The sequence below is a fragment of the Malaclemys terrapin genome, chromosome 22 (genome assembly GCF_027887155.1).
Source record: "Malaclemys terrapin pileata isolate rMalTer1 chromosome 22, rMalTer1.hap1, whole genome shotgun sequence".
Lineage (NCBI taxonomy): Eukaryota > Metazoa > Chordata > Testudines > Emydidae > Malaclemys > Malaclemys terrapin.
In genome coordinates, this window is record NC_071526.1 from 7,848,830 (window position 1) to 7,871,452 (window position 22,623).

The 22,623-nt window shown below is 39.7% G+C and overlaps 1 protein-coding gene across 39 annotated transcripts in view; it reads right to left on the bottom strand.

Moving 5' to 3' along the window:
- Nucleotides 1-22,623, bottom strand: part of EPB41 (erythrocyte membrane protein band 4.1) — a 167,732-nt gene that overhangs the window by 41,049 nt on the left and 104,060 nt on the right. For 8 of the 39 annotated variants that reach the window (XM_054011747.1, XM_054011723.1, XM_054011725.1 and 5 more), the window contains 6 exons: nt 21,386-21,511; nt 19,287-19,501; nt 16,580-16,636; nt 16,422-16,463; nt 15,500-15,562; nt 12,251-12,430 (listed from right to left, as the gene is read on the bottom strand). In XM_054011747.1, the coding sequence (XP_053867722.1) occupies nt 12,251-12,430; nt 15,500-15,562; nt 16,422-16,463; nt 16,580-16,636; nt 19,287-19,501; nt 21,386-21,511 (683 nt within the window). Of the gene's footprint in view, nt 1-8,835; nt 9,122-9,785; nt 10,081-10,471; nt 10,523-12,250; nt 12,431-15,499; nt 15,563-16,421; nt 16,464-16,579; nt 16,637-19,286; nt 19,502-21,385; nt 21,512-22,623 lie in introns of those variants that run through there. The other 31 variants (XM_054011753.1, XM_054011742.1, XM_054011736.1 and 28 more) reach the window with 22 other exon arrangements.

The window sequence follows — 22,623 nt, forward strand, 5'->3', positions numbered from 1 at the left end:
CATGCAGACTCCCGGTTCTACTACAAGATGGCAGCAGAAACAAAGTCACCAACCTGACCTCATGGTTGGAATGATTTGTTAGGAGCCAGTTGTCCAAGTATGGGAAGACTACAAAGCCATGGCGTTTCATTTGGGCTGCCATCACTGAGAATACATTCGTGAATAGCTTGGGTGCAAGTTGCTAGTCCAAAGGGAAGGACTCTGAACTAGTAGAGTTCCTGACCTACCAGGATCCAGATACATTTTCTGTGGAACGGACAAATATCCACATGAAAATAGGCATTCTTCAACTCGACAGCTGTGAATTACATTCCCTCCCACAGAGAGGGGGTTCTTGATGCTAGTGTAACCAAGCTGAATTTTGACTTTTGAATAAAGATGTTCAATTGTCGAAAGTCCATGCTCTCTCTTTTTTGGGGACTAAGAACAATGGGGAATAGAACCCTCTTCCTTGACACTGAGATGACATTCCTTCTATTGCCTGTCGTTAGAGAAGAGAATTAGCCTCCTGGCAGAATTGAGAGAGTGGTCCCTGGAAAGGAATCAGGAAGGAGTTTGAGTGGGGAAGGAGGAAAGAAAAATTTGATCGAGTAACCATGGTGGATGATTTCTAAAACCCACTTGTCTGTCACGACAGAGTCGCAATTGTGGGCGAAAAGCGTGAGACAGCCCGCAAAGATAGGGGTAGGGATTTAAGTGGTTGGCATCAATAAAGGCAGGTGGTTCTTGACAGACATCAAAAGTAGCCCTTAGCAGGAGGGTGGATGTTACAGTAGCAAAGGGGGTGAAAATTGAGGTCTTTGAACTCAGTTGCTTGTGTGGAGATTCAGCCAGATGCTGATGGGGGAATGGTTGTGGAGGGAACAGTCTTGTTCTATACATCTGCCTCTGGTGTTCTCTCTTTCAGGCCAAGGTGTAAGTTCCCAGGGAGCAGAGGGTCAGTCTAGACTCGTCTTTAAACATGTGCAGGGACTCAAAAGTTCTTTCAGTGAACATGTCTGACTTGTTAAATGGTAAGTTCTCCCTGGGGAACCCCAAAGAATGAAGCCAAGACTCACGCCTCATAATTATATCAGTGGCTTGCTCTCTAGATGCTGCATCCGCTGTGGCTTGTAGGGACATTTTTGCCGCTAGCCCGCCTTCCTCAATTAAGGTTTAAAATTGGGCTCTGTCCTCTAGGGGAAAGGTTGTCCTTAAAGTCTTCCAGTCTGAAGTAGTTATTAAAATTGTATTTCACTAACAAAGCCTGACAGTCAGTGATATGGAACTGCAGGTTTATAGATGAGAATACATTTCTTCCCCAAAGGGTCAACCTCTTCAAGCCTTTGTCAGCCAGGGTGGCCTTAGGATATGTCTACACTACCCGCTGGATTGGCGGGTAGCGATAAATCTATCGGGGATCGATTTATTGCGTGTAGTGTAGACGCGATAAATCGATCCCCGAGCGCACTCCCGTTGACTGCTGAACTCCAGCTTGGCGAGAGGCGGAAGCAAAGCCGACGGGAGCGGCAGCCGTCGATCCCACACCACGAGGATGCAAAGTAAGTGATTCTAATTTGATCTAAGATACATCGACTTCAGCTACACTATTCTCGTAGCTGAAATAGCATATCTTTAGATTGATTCTCTCCCCCCTTCCCCCTCCCCCCCAGTGTAGACCAGGCCTTAGGGTGTTGTAACCTTCTCTTTCTGTGGCTGCCTGCACGAAGTTGGGCTCTGGGTGCATGAAAAGAAATTCAGCTCCTTTGTCTGGGACAAAATGGTGCCTTGTCTCTTTTAAGAGTGGGGGTGTAGGAGGCTGGGGTATGCCAAATGACCCTGGCTAGTTCCATGATGGCCTCGTTTACTAGGGGAGACACTTTGCTGGGACGTGTAGGTTACAGGATGTCAAGGAGCTGATGGCTGGGTAACTTGGTCCTCTTCCAGTGCGATCTGGAGGTCATTTACTATCATCTGCAGGAGCTCCTGATACTGCCTATCGTCGTCTGGCAGAGATGGTGAAGCATTTGCTTCATCCAGTGAAGAGGATGAGTTCCCTGTCAATACCATCAGTACTTGCGGATTTGGATCACGTCCTCCTCGTACTGCAATGGATCCAATAGATGCTGTGTGGAAGAGGAATGGTAGGGCTTGTGAACAGATCTGGGAATAGTCATATCTGGGAGGAAGGCATCCAGATCTCATGAAATTCCTTGTCAAGATTCATCTATGAGGGGTTGATGGGCTGGCCAGAACATCTGATTTGTCCAAGTAGGTGACTTGGTCTTGCTCCACCAGTGGGACCGTTGGTACTACAGGGTGAACACTTCTGCCTGAGGGTTTCCATATTGTCAAAGTAGTTTCTTCCTCTAGTGAGGGAATGTCTCTCCGGAGGATCAGGCTCAAAAGGAGAGTGGACTGAGGATAAAGGAAGAAGATATCCTCCAGTGAGGTATAGGTGTCTCTGCATGTCCCAGTGTTCTGGGTTGTCCAGTGGTTGTGACTGACAGTTCCAATATGTCCCAAGAAGTTGAAAGTGAAAGGACTTTGGAAGGGTGGGCTGGTACTGCTGAAGAGTCAGATGCAGCACTCTTACATGGAGCCGGTGGATGGCGGTCTCTATGTCTAGCAGTCAGAATCAGTGACAGTACAGATGGATCTGCTTTCATGCTTTACCCTCCTGCCCGGGAGTCTTAAGCAGTCCTGAGCTAAGAGTGCCTTTTTCTCGTGCAAAGCCCTGGATAAGGATTCCTTGGGCTTAGCAGTTCTAGGCTCCACTCGTGAGCTTGTGCTCAGAGGGGTGTTGCTTGTTGACAGTGGTGCATTGGGATGGGGTGAGGGGGGGGTCTCTCTGCCTGGATCACAGTGAGGTCTCATGGCCCTCTCCATAACGTGTTTCCTCAACTGAAGCTCACATGCTTCATATGTCCGCGGGGGAAACAAACAGCAAATGCTGCTCTTTGCTTAGATATGCGTCTAATCCAGACAGTAGAGACAACATTGATGCCTATGATTCAGAGAAGGAGCGAGGCCAAGAGACAATTCTTGAATCCTAAGACTCCAGGCATAGTCCCAGTGCATGAGGAGAGACTCCCAAGAAATGGAAGAAACTAAGCTAAACTATACAATATTAAAGTTTTAACTATGCTAAATATTAAAACTATTTACAGGCTGATAAGAAAGAAACTGGAGAAATCTGTGGACACACAGGAGTTGGGGACTTCATCAGCAGAGTCAAGGATGGGTAGGGACGGTTTTGTGGCCTGCAGCATGCAGGGGGTCAGACCAGATGATCATAATGGTCCCTTCTGACCTTAAAGTCTATGAGTCTATGATTCTGACTCAGGCCATGCGGCAGTAAAAAGGAACTACAGAGGCATCAGCCCTCTTATGTCCTCAATCTGGAGCACGAGGAGAGCAACCGCGCATGTACAAGTGAACAGACTAAGAATCTCCAGACTCGGTAGCACGGTGCACATGCATACCCATGTGTGGAATACACATGGGAACCAGCACTTGAAGATCTACTTCTGTGTTCCAAGAGAACATCCAACTGATAATGCTCAAATTATCCTGCTATATTTTTGATACTAGTACTGGTCAAGCGATCACTAAGATCTCACAGCACCTGCTGGTACCGTTAACTCTTTGTGCAACACAATACAAAGGAATGATGCTGCCTCGTGAGACTGATAGCCTCTGGCACCAAATACTAGCTACGGAAGGTACACTGAAGCACGATAGGTCATACAACTTGAACAGTCTATTTTAAAAATTCAAAGTGTACTAGGTAAGGATGTTACTGGTCCTCTGCTAACAGACTTCATCTGAGCGTCTCCAATTAAAATGTAAATAATACAGGTTTTTTTAAAAAATTATATCCAGTACCACTTATCTATTTTAATATATTTTATCTTCATCATTTAATCTGAATTTCAATAAGTCCTGAGTTGAGGAAAAAATCTCTGCGCAAGTTTCAAAATGCTAGCGTCATAGTTAGTAAAAAGTCCCCAATGATGCCTGGGCCTGAAACAGACAGCCACCAGGGAACTCAAACCCACCTCCCTGCTTCAAAGTGCCGATAACTTTTAAAAGAAAATGTGGGTAAGACCAAGAGACTATTTTGCATTTCACCCCACAAGGGAGTTTAGCAACGCTAACATAATAATGAAAATAAATTAAGATTCACAGAATTTAAAATGACTTCTATTTAAGTACATGCATTATATATACAATCAACTAATTTATTCTGGAGTTTTGAACTTCACAACGCAAAGACTACAGGGGATTGAAGCCTTGAAGAGAAGTCTCTTATTTCTGCCTCTAACTGGACTGCATACCCAATTTTACATAACCACACAAAGCACACAAAAGTCTTAGCTAAACGAAGTCTAGGTGTGACAGTCGAAGATATTAGAATGAAAAACGCTGGAAAATAATTAAGACTAATTCATATCAATACTGTTAGCCTCTATCGATTTAGGTATTAATAAAGCACCTAGTGACCAGTATCTAGGTGCCACTGAAACATCCTGAGTTGTAACAAGTCATCAAGGATTAAGTGTAAGAATGCAGCCTTCTTCACATAAACCTAGGCAAGGTTACATTTTATGCATCCTGCTGACATGTTTAGTCTCCCTTCAGAGTAGCAAATATTCACAACCTTCTCAAATATTCACCATCAGTGCAACAGACCTCAATTACACTATTGGCCAATACAAATAAAGACAACAAGATCAGCACTGCCATGAATTCATGTATGACACTGGTATGGTAACAATTGGCCAGCAGGTTAGATGGTTTGTGACCACTCCACCCCATCTTGTAGTCTGGAGTCAGGATAGAGTAAGATGCATTCTTGCAGTATTTCTTCATGAAAGCTCTGCGACATCTACCTTTAAACTAAGGTATAGTGTGAAACACCTTATTCTGCACCTAATCTGCCTGACATCAGAAATTACATATCTAGTTGTAAGGTAACAACTCCTCTTGTAGCACCTTTTAAGAACATCTCAGTTCTAGAAACAGTAAATCATACTGTTAAAGTATCTCTGCTAGCAATAGACATAAAAACATCTCTTGCAAGCTATTTAAAACTGACATTTTGTACTACATTAAGCATACAGAACTATTTAGATATACACAAATGTGTATTATTCATATAAAGTTTTTATTTCAATGCTGCATCTTAAGCTAACCTTAAGGAAAGCATAGAAAGACAATTAGCATAGCAAAGTGTATATGATGTATGTATGTAATGCAATACAGAATCACAAAAATGCAGGACTGAAAGGGACCTTGAGATACTGAACACATATGCAAGTGAGATTTTACCATCCTTACCATAAAAGGTGGTTTTGCGGTAATACTGTGCTTAAATATGCCCTGTAAGCAAACAAAAAGGTGGGAGTCTCTCTCCAGGATAGGTCAAGAAGTAGCACAGAAGACTACTTATACACATTTTCAAGAGATACACTGCAATTTTGACTGGACAAAATTTCAGTCTGATACTCTATATTAATATATTATTTATAATTATTCTCCATCTAGAGGTCCAAGAAGCATAAGACTCTCCAGTCTAAGAGGAGGGAAGAAAAGGGTAAGACCTCATAGATAGTGAAGGCAAAATTTTAAGTTTCTTCCTTGATGTTCCTTCACTCAAAAAGCAGATCAGAAAGATGGTGGCTTACAGGACGTGAACGTAAAGGCCAACTCTAGGATACTAGGTTATAGCTCTATGAATTTTTAAATGTGGACAAGACCACATCCTAAGGGTGCTTGAAAGTAATGCAGTATTTACCAGGTATTTCTGCGAAAAACAGACTTGTTTGAACAGTATAAATCTAATCTAATGTAAGACATGCACCTTCACAATTTGTTTGGCTGATTAGCTGACCTCTAAATAAAAAGATATTAATAGCTTGTTCAATTTCTTCATGTCCTCTTCAGAGATAGTAATTAAGTGCTGAGAAACATTATGTGGGGCTCTCTCAGAATCAGTTCAAAGGTCTTTTACTGATTGAAATGAGACTGGTTTCTAAGTTATCTGGATAAAGAGATTGTTTTATTTAGGAAGTTCAGAGACGACCTGAGTAGAACAAAAGGATATAAACTCTTCTTATCCTAGAACGATAGATCTCTTGAACACTACATTCAAACCTCTTTCTAGGTAAGGTCCCGAAAAAAATGCACTTCCTAGTTCCTTTTGACAAGGCAGATATGGCTGTAGAAACCATGGCCTTGTGATGATTGATATTCATTCTAGTCATTTCAGGGTATTCTCTCTCTTTTTATTATTTTTTTTTAAACAGGAGTTTCTAAAGTAGTCTTGTGAGAAGTTGATTTGCCTCAAGTCCAGCTATCCTCAATAGCACCATATTAATCTCAGGCCTATGGCTCTTTAAACATAGTGGTAAGTACTTTTTTCTAGTTATAGTGTGTTTTGGGGCACAAGAATAGTTAATGCCTGGGAGTGAAGGCACAACTACCCCTCACTTTTGAGATGATGTGCTGTGGAGAGCAAACTTTTTTTTAAAGTAGCCTGGGATCTGAGTTTTAACATCTTGTCCTTTCCAATTCTTGCACAGCAATTCTGGTAAGAACTCATATGCCAGAAGTGTTCAACACCCTGCTCCTATTTCAGGTTCTCCCTTTAGCTTTTGATCCATTGATCCAAATTTCCAGCTTCCTCACTGCTCTTTCCTCCCACTTCCTCGGGGCAATCCTCCTACATTTCACAACGAGCCCTACTACTGGGGTTCTCCATTCATTTGCCTACTGAGCCTTATTCTTTAGATCCATCCAGTGCATGATTTTTTTTGAAGTAGCATTTCCCCTTAGCCTGTGGCTAAACCTGTATATGCATATCAATGTTACCTTTAATGCTTAATTTAGTTTTTACATTTTTAAATATTACAAAGAAAACTGTATATTATGGTTTCAGTATATACTATTTGGCATCAATACAATGTTAAAATTTGTTTTTAATAGGAAGTTTACAATTATGGTACTAAAAGGGTCTGACGCTTTTCAATTAAACTGGTATTGACACAAAGCAAAATCCTGAGGGCACAAATGGGAGCGCTAATCTGAACTCATAATAAGTATTCAAGCAGTACTGGCCAAAATCATGAACATTCTCATGAGATTAAAAACAAAATTAATGTTTCACTAACTAGATTCTTCCTAGCTAAAGTTCTGAAATACTGTTCAGCGAGCCTCAATCGACGCACTTATGAGCGTAAATAGAGATGCAAATGAGCTATTTTAAGATTCACTATTATCCTCTTGCTGGAGAACGTGTGCACAATTCCATGCACTCATTATAGATTTGTCTCCTTTCCTTTCCTAGTGCACACACGCACCCACCCACCCACACGTATACTTACACATTAACTTTCTAAAATAACATTGTGTACATAGCTCTATAAAGAAAATATAGATACAGATTTTAATCCCTTTCATCCAAGTGTCTTCCATTCTTTAATAGCCCCTTAGTGTGAATACTGATGGCAGGTCTCAGCAATAATGTTATTTCTACACCCATACTCTAGAGAATGCAAATTACAACGGGAAGAGTGGGCTGGCTCATCTCTGTCCCCTGACTATTATATACTCAGAAGCAACTGCCCATGAGAAAGAGTCCCATCTTCCCTCCGCTTTCAGAGCCAGGTTTGCTCAGCCCAGCTGAACATCAAATCTTCGTTCTCATACAACTGAATCATTAACAATACAGTCAAGTTTAAACTTAATTATAGATCATTTAAACCAAATAATCCAGATATATACAAAAGTGCTACAAAAAATAAGCCGCATGCAAAGGTTTTGTTAAAGACGTCAAAATAATAATTGCTTTAACACTAGAATTATGATCTGGACATACTGCTCTTTTACACGTTTTGATAAACTGAACAACAATGCTATTAGTCAACATGCAGACACAGGGTGTGTACGTAACAGCATGTTACTTCCATTCACACGACCATTAGTACACACACTTCAGTGAGTTCAACACAAATTGAAAGCACATATATCTACAGTGCACCAAGGGAGTCAAATTCAGGAAACAGATTAATTTAACCTTACAATAAATAAGTACTGCTTTTAATGAGGGTTCCCCCCCAAAAAAAACAAAAAAGTTAGACAGTATTTTCATTTGGAGGAGAGTTCAGCTATGAAAGATAAGCACTGATGCTCCTGCAAAGACAGTAGTAAGACCTGAAAAGGATCTTCCATAAAGAGGACAAGTTGAAGTAGTCTGTCCCTATGTACATATATGAATTATCCCTAAGAGAGCCACTGACACCAAGCCTTTTTTAATTAAAGAAAAGTGATTTGTATGCTAATATTGTTTTCTTAGAAAAGGAGTGGTTATGGATCAGACTCTGTACACTGTTGTGAATGATCTTAAGCCTTTTGAATAAATATTTGAGACTGAATTTTCCCCACCATAAACACTATAAATGTATACAAGAGCTGGGTTTAAGAATAAGAGTAACCTTCAATCAAGTCTTTTCACAAACTGCTGTGCAAGAAGTCTTTGAAGTGTACAGAAGCAAAACAGCCACTGTCAGCATGTCCACTTCAGCGCTAAAGACTTTCAGATAGGTACTCAATAGCTAACATGTTTTTTAAAATTTAGTCTATGGATCACCAAGGCTCAAATTTCAGTGCATTATTGCAGGTCTGGCAACCCATTGCCACTCCTTTAGAATTCCAAATCATATATTGTACAAGGTAAAATATTATGATCAAAAACATAGTTGTAGATTGTTCGTAGGACAACGAACTATGGAGATCAGAGGGCAGCACGTAGAAGACACAGTAGAAGATGCAGCTGACCATTCAAGAGCTGTGGTCATGAGGTTTCTGTTAGGCCCCCTGTTTCTGATCAGAGAAAGACCAACCACCACACAGTTAGTGCAAGGACCACAAAAAGGGACATCATAAAGGGAATGCGTGGAGAAGGAAAAGTACTAGAGTACAGGTGGCACTTTTTGAGTGATTTCTGCTCCTCAGGAATTGGAATAGAAACCTTTGGAAGAAGGTCTTCTTTTGCTTGCTGGGGTACTGCTGTCTCAGTAGGCATCTGCTTTTTTATTTTGTCTTCATCCTGTACTAACAGAGGACGTTCCTGTGTCTGCTTTCGTGGTAGAAGATCAAGAAAGACAGAGAGATGAACAAAAATGACAGATGGGAAGTGCTCAAAATGATACTTAGGGATGTACAAAGTGTTAGGACACGTCTTCCAGAGGCTCTGATCAATATTTTATTACTAAATTGGCAAACTGCTGTGAAGGACAAATTCTGTGGAGGCTCAATCAGGATAGAAGCACTTCAGCAATATCCTATAATTTAGCTTCTGAGTATGACCATCTTCATAGAATCCACTAACCTTAGGGCCATGTTCATGTGTGTTCACAATTTCCCTTTGAGAGACGGATAATTTAAAATCTAGTACTTAAGTGTTCCACAATTGAAGTTGCTGAGAAAAGTTTATTTTGTTGTATTACAAATAGAAATGGTAGTATAAAAAATGCAGTCTTTTACAACTTCCTATACTATACTGGCCTTAAAAGTGACATTAGTTCATAAGGTTTGACACCTAGATTTTAATGCAGATGATAAAATCTTGTTTTGAAAGTTCTGAAGATTTTGCAAATGAAAATAGTATCAAAATTTCCACTTTCAAAATGATATTATAGTTATGAATGCAAAATATTCAATCCCTTAGAAATCAGGAGTATGGAACATGAATGTTTTTAGTAGTAACATTCCAAACTCTCTGGATTTTGTTTTACATTTTAGTGCATCTGAGTCTTCAGAATCTAAAGAATGTGAAATTATAATGAACACAGTATCATACAAATGCTTTAGCACTTGTGAAAATTGTCTGGGGAAATTTTATTGCAGTTTATTCAAGAAATGCTTTCCATCCTTTCAGCTGGCCAAGCATGGTCAACCCCAGTAAATCTACGAAAGAAAAAATTTGGCCCTAAGCTCTCTCAGTTGATCCAACCTCCTTTGATCAGTCTTGTATTTTGGGACTGGTTCTTTGCACACCCCTAAGTGATGAGTATCAGGGAGAAAGTAGCTGGGGGACTGGGCAGCAAAAGAAATAAAATAAAATGCAAGAGTAACATGATTATTAAAACAAAAAACAAAACAGAAAAGAAAGGAAAGGAAGACAACATAAAAAGAACAGGGTATAGTTAAACTTTCAGAATTGTTTTTCGTTCCGAATACACGGTTACATCTTCATGCAGCTTTTCAACCAGCCATGCGCCGAAATAAGCAAATTGAAAGCTGCAAAAGCTGCAGCAGTGCAAATCCTTTAAGGTGTTAGGTCAGGAGGCTGTGAGATATGAAACTACTTAATGTTGGCAAAAAAAAAAAAATAATATGTTACTCAGCAGCTGCTGTTGAGTTTTTGCTTAGTGCCATTACAATAGCAAAATTCTGGTTCAGAAGCACATATAAACAGCAGCTTTACCTCTGGCCCACCAACCCTTCTTTCAGAGGATAGGAGATTGGCTTTCTTGACCTGGACATACACAAAGTGTGTAAAGTTCAGTTGTCTTGTAATTTAAGATATAGGAATAGTAGAAAGATAACCCCATATAGAATGCCATGACTTTTGCAACAACAGCATAATGGTACATTAGCAAAATGAATATTACATTCAAATTTATCTTCCTTATACATTTGATAAGAACGTGAAGGCAAACTAAAACACTATCCATGTGCCTTCCTGCAGTGGTCTCATGTTATGATCATAAATCACCTTCACTGAAATGCCGTTTTCAGAAGGATCATGTCACAGGTGTTGGAACTTCCAGAGACAGGTATCAGGGAAGTGATGCGCATAGGGCTGGCACTACCCTTAGCACAGTGTTAAAGAATTGCTAACAAACCACTGTAGTTGTGGGTTGGTAAGCACACACTATCCCCTCTGTCCCCATCTTGGGAAATACTCTTACAGGTGGAGACCCCTGCATCATCTCTACTGGACAGCATCCTGCAGAAAGGCTTCTTAAAATAAAGTTCAGTGATCAAACTGTTAAGTGGCTTCATGTGTTTAACAAATTAACTGGCAACTTCCTTCTCCCTCCCCCAAGATGATTCCATGTTACAAGTTCCACACTTGCATGGTTTAAAAGTCAAGCAAAGAAAAACACAGTCTCCACAGCAATTGGTGGCGGGGTAAGGGGGGGGTGGATCTATGGTGAAATCCTGGGCCTACTGAAACCAGTGAAAGTTTTGCCATTGATTTCAATGGAGCTAGGATTTCACTCCCTCCCTTTAAGGCAAATAACTATCATTGTTCAAGAAGTTGTAATTATTTTGATCTATGAGTTTTAATTAGGAGTTAAGTAACAGCAGTAGTAATATGACAGGGCCTATCCCAGTAAGATACGGACTACCGGTAAGGAATAGACTAGACAGAGTGACTGATCTCTTGGCTTCTCCAGCTTACTTGTATTGAAAAGTAGTAAAATTCTTATGAAACTAAACAAGAGGTCTATGAATGTGCATAACTGCTACAAATATGGATAACACTTCCCTAAAAAGCAATTAGGTTTCTACCAAGCCAGGGCCCAACCCCTTGTATACCTCTGTGCCTGTGTTAGTAAGACATCCCACTGGAATATGGGTACACACAGGCAGTTCCTGATGCAAGATCAGGGCCAAGTTACATACAAAATTCTCTTAACAAGTTCCTCTCCAGCTTATCAAGCCTTGTGATTTTTGGTTCTTAGAGGCACCATCCAAAATAAAAAAAAATTTTCCTCCATGGTTTGTGATGATATCCTTGAAGCTAAGATTTAAAATTACAATCCACATCAATTTTGACATTTTCCATTTTGGAAGATAAGATTTACCCCCATCTGTACTTTGAATAAACCAGATCCCAACATAACTATTTAAGTCTCTGCTCTTGTAATGCTGAAACTGATAGCAAGAAAACAAGGTTCCAGTGGCAACATTAACTAATGTTGCTACAAAGCCAGATAGGAAGTGCCAATATTGTTTTATACTGTATCACATAAGAATTGTGACTTAAACTAAAAAAAAAGAAAAAAAGAAAAAAAGAATACCCTCAGCAACAATGTTGTTCTTAAAACCCACCAAAAGAGACATCTGAAATGTCCCCAACCAGAAATATAACGAGCCAAGTTTAGTCCTCCACTATTTAAAGACATTCATTTAGCATCAGTATTTAGTTGCTACAATATAAAATCAGTCAATACCACATTTCATAAGTACTCACTCCTTCCACTCCGGTGGGGACCTGCCCATTGACGTTAAATGTTCTGAAGGGGGAGTGAGTAGACAGGCGCTTATCCCATTCACTAGGCCGGGATTCGGGGACGGACTCCATAAAGTTCTTCTTCAGCTCACTGATGTTAGCATGGTGTTTCTTTATTTCTTCTTGAGTTTTATCTAGTTCCTATGATTTAAAACAACCAAATGAAGATGAACATAAAAAGAGGCCATCTAAAATTGCCTGTGCTGCCAGATAGCAAGCTGCACTCAAAGTTGTTGCCAATTTCCATTAGTTGTGCTCACTCTGTAAACATACAAGGGAATATTCTCCTTCCCTTTACTCTACCCTCAGATTGAGGGACAAAGTTTAATTAAGTGGAAGAGGTCTGCCCCTCTAGCAGGGAGACCTGACATTAGTCATCTTTTACTTCAGCAAAAGAAATTATAGTTGAAACACCTGGATTTTTACCTAAAGAGGATTTAAAATATCAAGGTACAGAATTAAAAGAACCCTGACAATTTGATTTCATATCCTTCACGGCATGTTTTCCTCTTTTGTTGTTCTTCCATTAACCCTGAATATCTAAGGGAAGCTCACAGATACTGTTAACATTCTTAAGAGTTTGTTTCTAGTTTCCACTTCTTCCCCTCCCATATGAAATTATCTTTAAAAAAGCAACCTCCATAACCTTCTTTGCCCACACCTCATTCCTTCCAGGAACTATACTGGTGGTTTCACACTAGTGAACAAATTGTGAGATAAGGAAACGACTCCTAAAACTAACTGAGCACCTACTTCATGACAAAGTAACCAGTGCACCCAAGCTAAAACGATAAGGGTATGGAAAATGCTAACTCTCTCTTCTGTGATGCCAGGTTACAGCATAAATGCACAGACTTCAACACTAGTCCACTATTCAACTAACTCATTCAAGAACAAGTAAAAACAGAGTTTGTTTAAAACAAAGCCTTTTGAATAAAATAGGCTTAAGCTAAACAAAGACATTTCAAGACAGTGCAAAAAACAAGCAAGACAAAGTCACTGGCAAATCTGATTTTGCAAATTCCATTCTCTATACATTCAATTGTTTTTCAACTTAAGTCACTTACTTACACAAGACTAGATTGCTTGCATTTGCTTTAAATTAATACCTGTCAAAAGAGGCTACTCTGTTGTCTGGTCACCCAGTCCTGCGATCCTGCAAGCTTACCAAAGACAGACTGCCTTCAGCTAGCAGAGATAACAGGGTGCTTCATTAATATAGCTCTCTCTTTTGGCCTATCCGTGGGGAACCAATAGTTTTAGCTTTTGTCCCGCATGAAAACAGGAGATGAGTGCCTGCTAGTTAGAAAAAGCATGAAAACGACTATTGAAGACTCCATGATAAGCTCACAAGCTGGAATCGGCAACACATGCACAGGAGCCCTGCCACTGACTCTGGATTGAAAGAACACAAAGATCACTCCTCTTGTTTAGCCTGCCCCTGATAAGAAGCACTTTATTCACATTTGGACTTCCCCCGCCAGAATAGTATTAATGTAGACGCTAAAGTTAGCAGGATGTATCCCACAGAAGTTTGAATTGCTTTTGTAAGCCTCTTTTAATGAACAAAGCCCTCTAATAATTACACTTTCTTCCTGTTCCACCTTTTTATAAATTTATGAAGCACAGAAGCTCAAGATCTGAAGGAGTAACTGTTTTCAATAAAACAAAATAAACATTTTCTACAACATTTTCCCGCACTCAGCCAGTCTGCTGGATTTAATCTGATCTGCCAAATACACAGAATAAGAAGGAAGAAACAATAGGCAACTCAACTTTTTTGGTTGCCCATTTCTAGCTGAGGGTCTGTGAACACCTGTAACAAAAGTGTTTCGGGTGGCAGGGGAAGGCAGTAAGAGGTTAAGGCAAAACGAAGCGCACCGGAGCACACAATACATGTGCCAGAGCCAAGTACCACACTAGCAGGAAAAAAGCATTTAGGACAAATTTTCATTGAGAATTGATAAACAATTAGCTTATGCGTGGCCTAAACAAATGGTGGGTGAAATCCTTGTTGCATTCTGACTCCTGCTGACCATTTTACTGATGTCCAAAAGCTTAAAATTGGAGCAGTCAGAAACCAAAAGCTGCAAAGCTTTAAATTAAGATTTGAAAAAAGGCAGTTAGTACATTTCATTTTCAAAAGCAACTGCTGAGGAAACCCCTATCAGCTGCTAAAGCTGTAATCGTTAATAGAAACACAACACACAGAAAAAGTCAGTACCAGAAGCCACAAAGTGTCTTCCATAACAATGTATAAATATATGATTGGAACGTTCCAGTCTTTGAGATCTTGTTTGCGTGGGAGCCTTCTAAATTTTAAGTTTCAGTGTCAAAGCAGACTATCCAAGATCTACACCTGTGCATGAAATGACAGAAAACAACCTTGCACCCTCAGAATACATGGCAACTGACAGCTGAGCAGTAGCCTACTGAAGTGTATTCAATGGCACACTTGGCTAGAGATAGTAATTATATCAGACACCAGGGGACTTGCTATTGACCACTCGTTTGTTCCAATGTAGGAGAACTGTAAGTTTCCTAGAACACATTAGAGCAGGAAAGTGTTCAGAGAAAAATTACAGCAATAATGATGGTAAATTCTATTGGCAGGTCTCTGGAAAGCAAAAAAGGCCTCATCTAACATTACTGTGAGCAAGCAATGGTGGCTTGAGCCCTCCTGAAGTGGCATGAGCCCTTCTGAAGAACGCTGAACAAGATTGCTGTATAGGTTATACAGCTTGCGGCTTTACTGTCCGTCTCATTTTTATGTGCTCAATTGTGATTCATCCTTGATTCCATTCCCCTCTTTTTCCCTTGTCTCAGTCAAGGAGAGAGAGACTCTCTCTCTATATACTTGCATCCTGTGTGATTCACGTTATTATGAATGCAGAAATTCCTATTTGTGGACTGAAGGAAAAAAAAATATGCAATAAAGTCACTAGGATGCTAGAAACAGATTTAACACAGGACTATCCCAATCATATATTTTTCTGGTAAGTATGACAGAATGAAAACCAAAAAAGGTAGGAGAAATGACTGCACATCGTCGTGTTTATTGTCGACATGCAAAAGCATATTTTTTAAAAGTCTTCATGCAATAGCATGCAAAAACAAATTCAGCAGCAGAGGAGGAAGAAAAAGAGTTCAGCAAAGAATGCAGAAGGTCCAGGCAAACGCAACTGAAATAAGCGTCAAGTTCATACAAACCTCCAACATTAAATTGCTATGCCTGATATAAATGTTTTCACCATCTAGTTTCTTTGATCTTTTCTGTGAAAATGAAAGAAAGGGGGAACAAAAAAAAAAGAAAAGCACAAAAAATTAAAATGTTGTTCTTGCGGGAATCGCAAATTGGCAAATAAAAAAAGTTAAATAAATGTTTGGAGCGCAGCATTGTGCCAATATGGGATGGGCTGTAGAACCACAAGAACGTATGTAGACACAGTCACCACCAAGAAATGGAGGACCTTGCTCATGAACAATGGAATAATGTACATGAGTTTCATTTAAAGAGACAGTTCCCAGAGTTTCATTGGCTTATTTGCATTGCTACAACAAAGGCATCCTGCTCTCAGCAAATAAGTGTTCAACATTTTCTATGGAAGACTTGCAAAGATTAAGACATTTTCAACCTCCTGATAATGAAGTGTGTATGGTGCTGCATTAAATGGTATTGTACGTGTAGTTTTTCCAATGCTTCCAAGCCTTTAAAAAGCATTTTATTAAAATGTGTACTACAATTAACATACTTGAAATAACTTCAGCATTTTACATATCTTCCCTGTCACGTACCCCATAAAACTATAAATGCTTAAGTTTTTGCATTTCCTGGAACGTTCAATGTACAATTTTCTTGTGCTTGTTACTAGCTTTATTTCTGTACAGAACTGTGAAACAATTCATATTCAAAACAGAGTATGTTTCTCACTAAGAAGTTCTTTAACAGAGATTTATTTAACAATCTCAGATTGCCACTGGGACAAAAAACTGAATCATTTTGAAAAACAACAGATACTTGCCGATTAAAAATCAAAGCACATGAAGAAATTGGAGCACTGTCTTTTTAAATAGATTAAGTATGCATGAGTGATATGGCAATTTTGCTTGGTGAAAGTGTAAGATGGCTAACCTTCCTCATTCTTATCGGATCTTCCTCTTTTTCTGCAGGCTGCTGTTTTGTAGTGATAAAAAACAAAAAATGTTGGTTCATTTAGTTATGCTGAACCTTCATTTTACAACCTTTTTAAAAAAATGTGAAAAATCTAACTGATAATTATCAGCACAAACCTGGGGCTGGTCACCATTTGTGGTAGGCAATGTGACCTCGCTGTGCGTTTTCCCCACCTACATTTAAGAAATAAAGTGGTAAAAACATTTCTTGTTAGTAGATTTTTGGAAACCACTCAGTTTCAAAACACAGCTGAAATATTAAGTTGGTTTTGAAATGTGTCAACGTGCAGGAATCAACATGCAGTCTTCTGAAGAGGGTTAACAAGGGTTAACATAACTAACAGTGACAATTTGTTAGTTCAACATCATGTTTCTAAAACTGAAAGTACAATTGACACCAGTGTTTTAAAAGACCCCAAAGAGCATTTATTTAATAGTTCCACCAAATATAGGCTTTTTGTTTTAAGGATATTTGTAAGCCAGTGTTTCCAAAGGTTATCTACAATTTGATATCCCAATGAGATCACTGTCAAAGTGACATGTTCAAATTAATAGATATATAACTTTTCAAAGACAGAAAATAAAGATGTTCTTTCCTGGTGATCATCTAGTCTGACCCCTGCATAACACAGGCCATACACGTGTCTATACGTATGTATTTACATTTGTCAGCCAATTGACCTACCAGTAGCACTGGAGCCGAGTCTTTCATTCCACATAAATGTAGAGCTAAGAACCAATATTTTCAAAGCTTTTTAAAGTTAAAAGGAATTAAATTCATCCAATTCACATAAGCAATCCAAGCTGTAACAGAGATGGCATGCTTACATTTGATGGGCAAGGTAAAGAGCAAGAATCACTCAAGTAAAACTGCACCGCCTACTAGCCTATCAGTGAAGTAACTCTGGAAAGATTACCTTGATGGGCCTGTTGAACTAGCAATACCACCACCACAATGCAGGAAGAATGTTGAAATGGGATAAAGTACAAATACAGGAAACATCACCAAGATTGGTTGTCACAAGGCAAAAATAGTTATATATGCAAAGATAAAGAAACACATGATTAACCCAAGACTAGATTAGATTATGGAGCAGTTTAGGAGCTTCTAGAGTCTACAGGATTTTACAAGAATTCTTTCTACACTAAGCGTCAAAGTAAATCTAATATTGTAACTAGAAAAATCTGTCCGATAAATGAGGGACTGGGTGAATGGAATTATTTTAAATGTAACCATTGTGTGGCATTAACCTGTTTTACGTTTCAATTATCTGCAAGACTCCAGTAGTCTTTCGCACTCATCCTCAGTGACTTAGTGCTCCTGCTCCACGCCTTTATGACAAAAAGTTCAGAGCTCTATTTGGCAATGATGTACAGCCATTGACAATTTTAATCAGTGGTGTCATCAGTCCAACTGTGAGTTACCAAAAGTTGTGTTTCATTAATCATATAGAAGGTCCTGTTGACTAACGATTTGTTCACCTCTCATGTGTGTTTTTAAGGAAGAGAGGCACTTAGATATCAAAAGGAATACACTTAGTACTGTCCGTTAAGGAAGCTACAAAGTGGTTAACACACAATGAAAATGTGACACTGTGATCATGTTAGGCAATTGTGGTTTTGAAGGGCCAAATTCACCAGTTTTAAGTGGATGCAACTTCATTAGAGTCAGAGATTGACGAGATGTAACCAGGTTCAAATTTGACCCTATGTTTCCAGATTGCCAAAAGTTTTCTCCAACCAACAGGAATTCTTATTATCCCTACGGGGATTTCTTGAAGACTGAAAATAAAGATTTCTTGGCTTGTCTGGGGGGTTGGTGAGGATATTGCACTGTCTCCTCCCTCGTGCCTCAAGTGCTTATTTTATACATACTGATCTTCCATGGAATACAACTACAGCTACCATACGTGACTTGCTCTCTATATGATTTAATTACAAGAAGAGTTTGACTCCCAACAAAAAATGGGGAAAACAGAATGTACACTATTCAGAGTGACAGGAAGCAATCTTAAGTTATCTACCCTTTCTGTCTCTAGATTCTCCACTATCCATACCCTCTCTCAAAATAAACTTTAAAATAATAGTGTTGAAACACCTCTTCATATATTATTCTGCCTTATATTTTTATCTATCTATATTTTACACAGAATACTCACAGAAGAACCAGATATTTTCACTTTCCAATTTTTAAGTAGTCCCACTTAATAGTAAATCCAACACAGTCTAAACAGTGTTTAAATAGTCATAAATCAACATTTTAGTCCAGCTGCCAGCCTGTCAGAAGTCCATTCACAGCTCTCCAGGGAAAACAAATCAAATAAAACACCACTTTACACTATAAATGCTGGAAGACTCTGGGCCCAATTCTTCTCTCACATGGTGTATATCACAGGCAATTCCACTGAAGTAAAGAGCGTTACTAGTTAACAAGAACAAATTCAGTTGTATGTGAAGTTAATTCTTAGTGGAACATATTTTAAGGTGATCAACAGGTAACACCTAATTTGTTTAGGACCATCCCTGGAAAAGAAGTTCTGCCCTAAGTACAATTAAGACATGAAAACTGTAACTTGCACTGTAGCATTTTTTTGTGGTATCTTGAAGTTCAGGAAAGGTATTCTCTGGAATCACAACCAACTAGCTAGAGAGGATCCCATTCCCAATCCACTGACTATACAGGGATGAGATACCTCTCTACCCCTTCCCATCTAATGCAACATTGCCATTGGAGGCCATTTTAGAGCTAGCATTCCATATAAAGCAAAAATCACTTGCAGTCCTCACAAACAAACACTTTATGGTAATTCTAAGGCTAGTGTACCTTGGCCACTTCAGATGGTTCCATCTTCGCCTTCTCAGGTAGCATTTCTTCATGCTTTCCCTCAGTTTCCACAGCTTCCTTCTCCACTTTAGAAACTACTACTATTTCCTTGGTATCTGATGCAGCTGGTGGGGTAGGTTCAACAACATGTCTCTGAGCAATGGCTGGTGCAGAGGTGGGCCGTGGGCTTCGGTCAGGTGTAACCACCGCTACTGCTGAACAGGGAAAAAGAGTCAAGGCAAGGTTCAAAATGCATAATGTTTCTAGATCCCTAGGAAAATCTTCCCAGATTAGAGCACTGTAGTTAAAAAAAAAAATGGGGGGGGGGAGGGAGAGAAAGAGAGAGGAAAGCAGCTTGTGCATTTAGTACAGAAAGGTGGAGGATATTTTCCTTATAGTTTTAATAATAGGCATTGTATAGAAAGTAAAAAAGCAAGCTTGCACTCTGCAAAGAAGCCACACCAGAAATGCTAATTTACTTGTGACCCTGCAAGGAGTTTCTGGATCTTTCAAACACCACTGATAAAGTTCATCATTATGAAACCTTTAAAGTACAAACATTTATAACTGTGATCACTTGTTTTAACTGCACCATGAAGTCCCCAAACAGAAACTTTAGAAGTTTTTGAATCAGACATTGAGATTCTCCACCTCCTCACCATCTCGGGATCAGATTTATGCATTTTCTTTTGGCCAATTACAAATCACTAGGTATTTCGTTATAAAGCATTACAGACAAGCAGCAGTCTCCACTTGGCTTTCAAAGCAGACTTCTACTTTTTAGGTCAGATGATTCCCCCTGCCACAAGAAGAGTCACTGTTGAGGAACGATACCCATCATCTCCCAGTTGCTGAAAGGTGCAGCACTGAACATATAGGCTTCAAACACGTGTCCGTCAGCAGAAGCATGACAAGCCTCACATACAAGCATCAGGTACATGCAAAACTCACCAACCCTCTTCCTTCCCCAATTCTAGTTTCTGAGCGATCAAGTTTCTAAAAATCCTTACATTTAGGAATAGGTGGTCAAACTGATCCATTATGTCAAAGCAAGCCCCAAACAATTCACTAAGCAATTTCTATACCCACAAGAGCCTATTCATTTTTATGGTTGTCCAATTAAACTTCTTCCCATTATTTGAAATAATAAATTCAGTTTGACAGAAGCTCATATTCAGGAAGTCAACTACTGGTTCAAATCAGTGGCGCTGGAACATTTTTAACAGTGGGGATGCTGAAAGCCAGCCCTCCTACCCCTCGCTGCGCCCCTTCCCCCCTCCCCTAAGCTGGGACCAAGAGCAGGGCCCTGTCTCCGGGAGAATGGGACCCAGACAGGGGTAAGGGGGCTGAGGCTGGGGTCAGCAGCTAGGACCCCGGGCTGGGAGCGCATGTGTGGGGCCAGGAGCTGAGCCCCACCTAAAACCTAGGGGTGCTGCAGCACCCCCCACACCCTTAGTTCCGGGCCTATGGCTCAAATAGGACAATACACACTTGGTACTTTGTCCAAGCTGACGAATTTTTCACTTGACCAGAGCTCAAAGAGCCAGGAAGCGATTTAATTTACTACGGTTCACCCAGCTAGACTTAAGACATCAGAAATTTTCAGATTTAAGGATCATAGTCTGTATGTTTAGATATCCTCTGATCCCTGTTTTGCCTCTCATTCAAAGAGGTATTAAAATGCTTTTTGTCTTTGTCTATAAAATAAAATATGCAGAAATACCATATGTATTTGACCAATACAAATAGCAGACCAAGAGAAAAATGCAAGAAAACTGCAAACATAATTTTACTGGTAATCAAGTGCACAAACTTGTTGATACCAAAGTTTACTTAACTTTCACATAGTTGCATATTAATCCAAGGTATGACATTTCTCAAAAAACATTTCTCCTATACATCAGTAAGTGCCTGGTATTGACCCGGCATCCTTTTGACACAATCTCATCTAGCACCACTGCCTTGACACTGCTTGTACTGTAGAAGTGACAATAAACATGGGAGAAGTTGTTTGTGGTAGCTGTGAGATAGCAAACAGAGGCAGGCTTAGTAGAAGGAAATGTAAACCACACGGGTGTGAGAAGCCATCACAACTGTACCTGGCTCCTTTTGGACTGGTTCCAGAAATTTGGGCTCTAGTTCTAGATCTTTCATCGTCATCACTTTCTCTTCCTCCTCATCTTCGTCTATTGGGCTTATCTCAATATTTTCAAGGACATGTATAACTAAAAAAATTATGCATTCATTAAAATGCCACCTCAAAGACGGCATGGAAAAGGAGAAGTTACCAAGAGCAAACTTGCAAGAACCACCTCTCTTCAGGAACCTTGTCTGAATATCAGCACGCAGAATTATGCTACTAATTTTATGATGCTTTGGGATAAGAGGACAGGGGGAAGAGAACACAAAATTCAAACAGTTTCCTTTGGCAGCCTATAATTACTTATCTGATGTATCAAATACTAATCACTTTGATTACTAGGTTATACTTCAAATGTATTTCTGTACCTAGCATAATATTGGCTATAGAGGCACAACCTGTTATGGATAATAATGAAGAACCACATAAAATGAGAGTGGTCAGGCTGAGAAAGGAAACAATTAACTGTCAGGTGTGCATGGATTCAATGCCTGGAAGGCAACATGTTCACAAAGGTCCATCTCAACAGAGCTGGGTGGAGAAATCGTTACAATTTGGCAATAACAATGTACATGGTTTTGGAGGTGTAGTAAGCCACTACTCTGACCCACAGAGGAGTATGTGATGGGACCAAAGAGTGGAGGGAATGGGTACCTTGCAAACAAAGACTGGTTGATGGGAGAACAAAGGGATATTTCCCTACAAAGGGAAGAAGAAACTCTGCTGATGCACAGAACCGTGGACCATGTGATCCGGACATAGCTGGCAGGCTGAAAGTGCAAGGCTCTGAGAAACTAGTTTTGCCTGCCACACTGCAGCAGGTAATATTTGGATATCGTGTAATTAAAGCGCAGAGCTAGTTTACTAGTTTATCAACCTTTTCCACAGTATCCAAGTAGGTGATATTTCTACGTATTTTACATTTTATTTTATTACATTATGTTGGTCTTCAACTTCTGTAATTTGCCAATAAAATCTGCCTTTATTTAAGACAAATGGAGGTTTATTTGAAGCAATGGAGTGGCTTGGAAAGAGCAACTGACTCCAGGGGAGGCTGAATTAGTAGTGAAGAGCCGTCAAGTACAATGCAATAAAAAAAGGAGGTTGCAATCTAACTCCTCAAACTGTGTAGCACAACAGCTGCCACAGGTCAGGGAGAGCACAACTTGAACAATTCTAGACTTTGTATACTGCTAG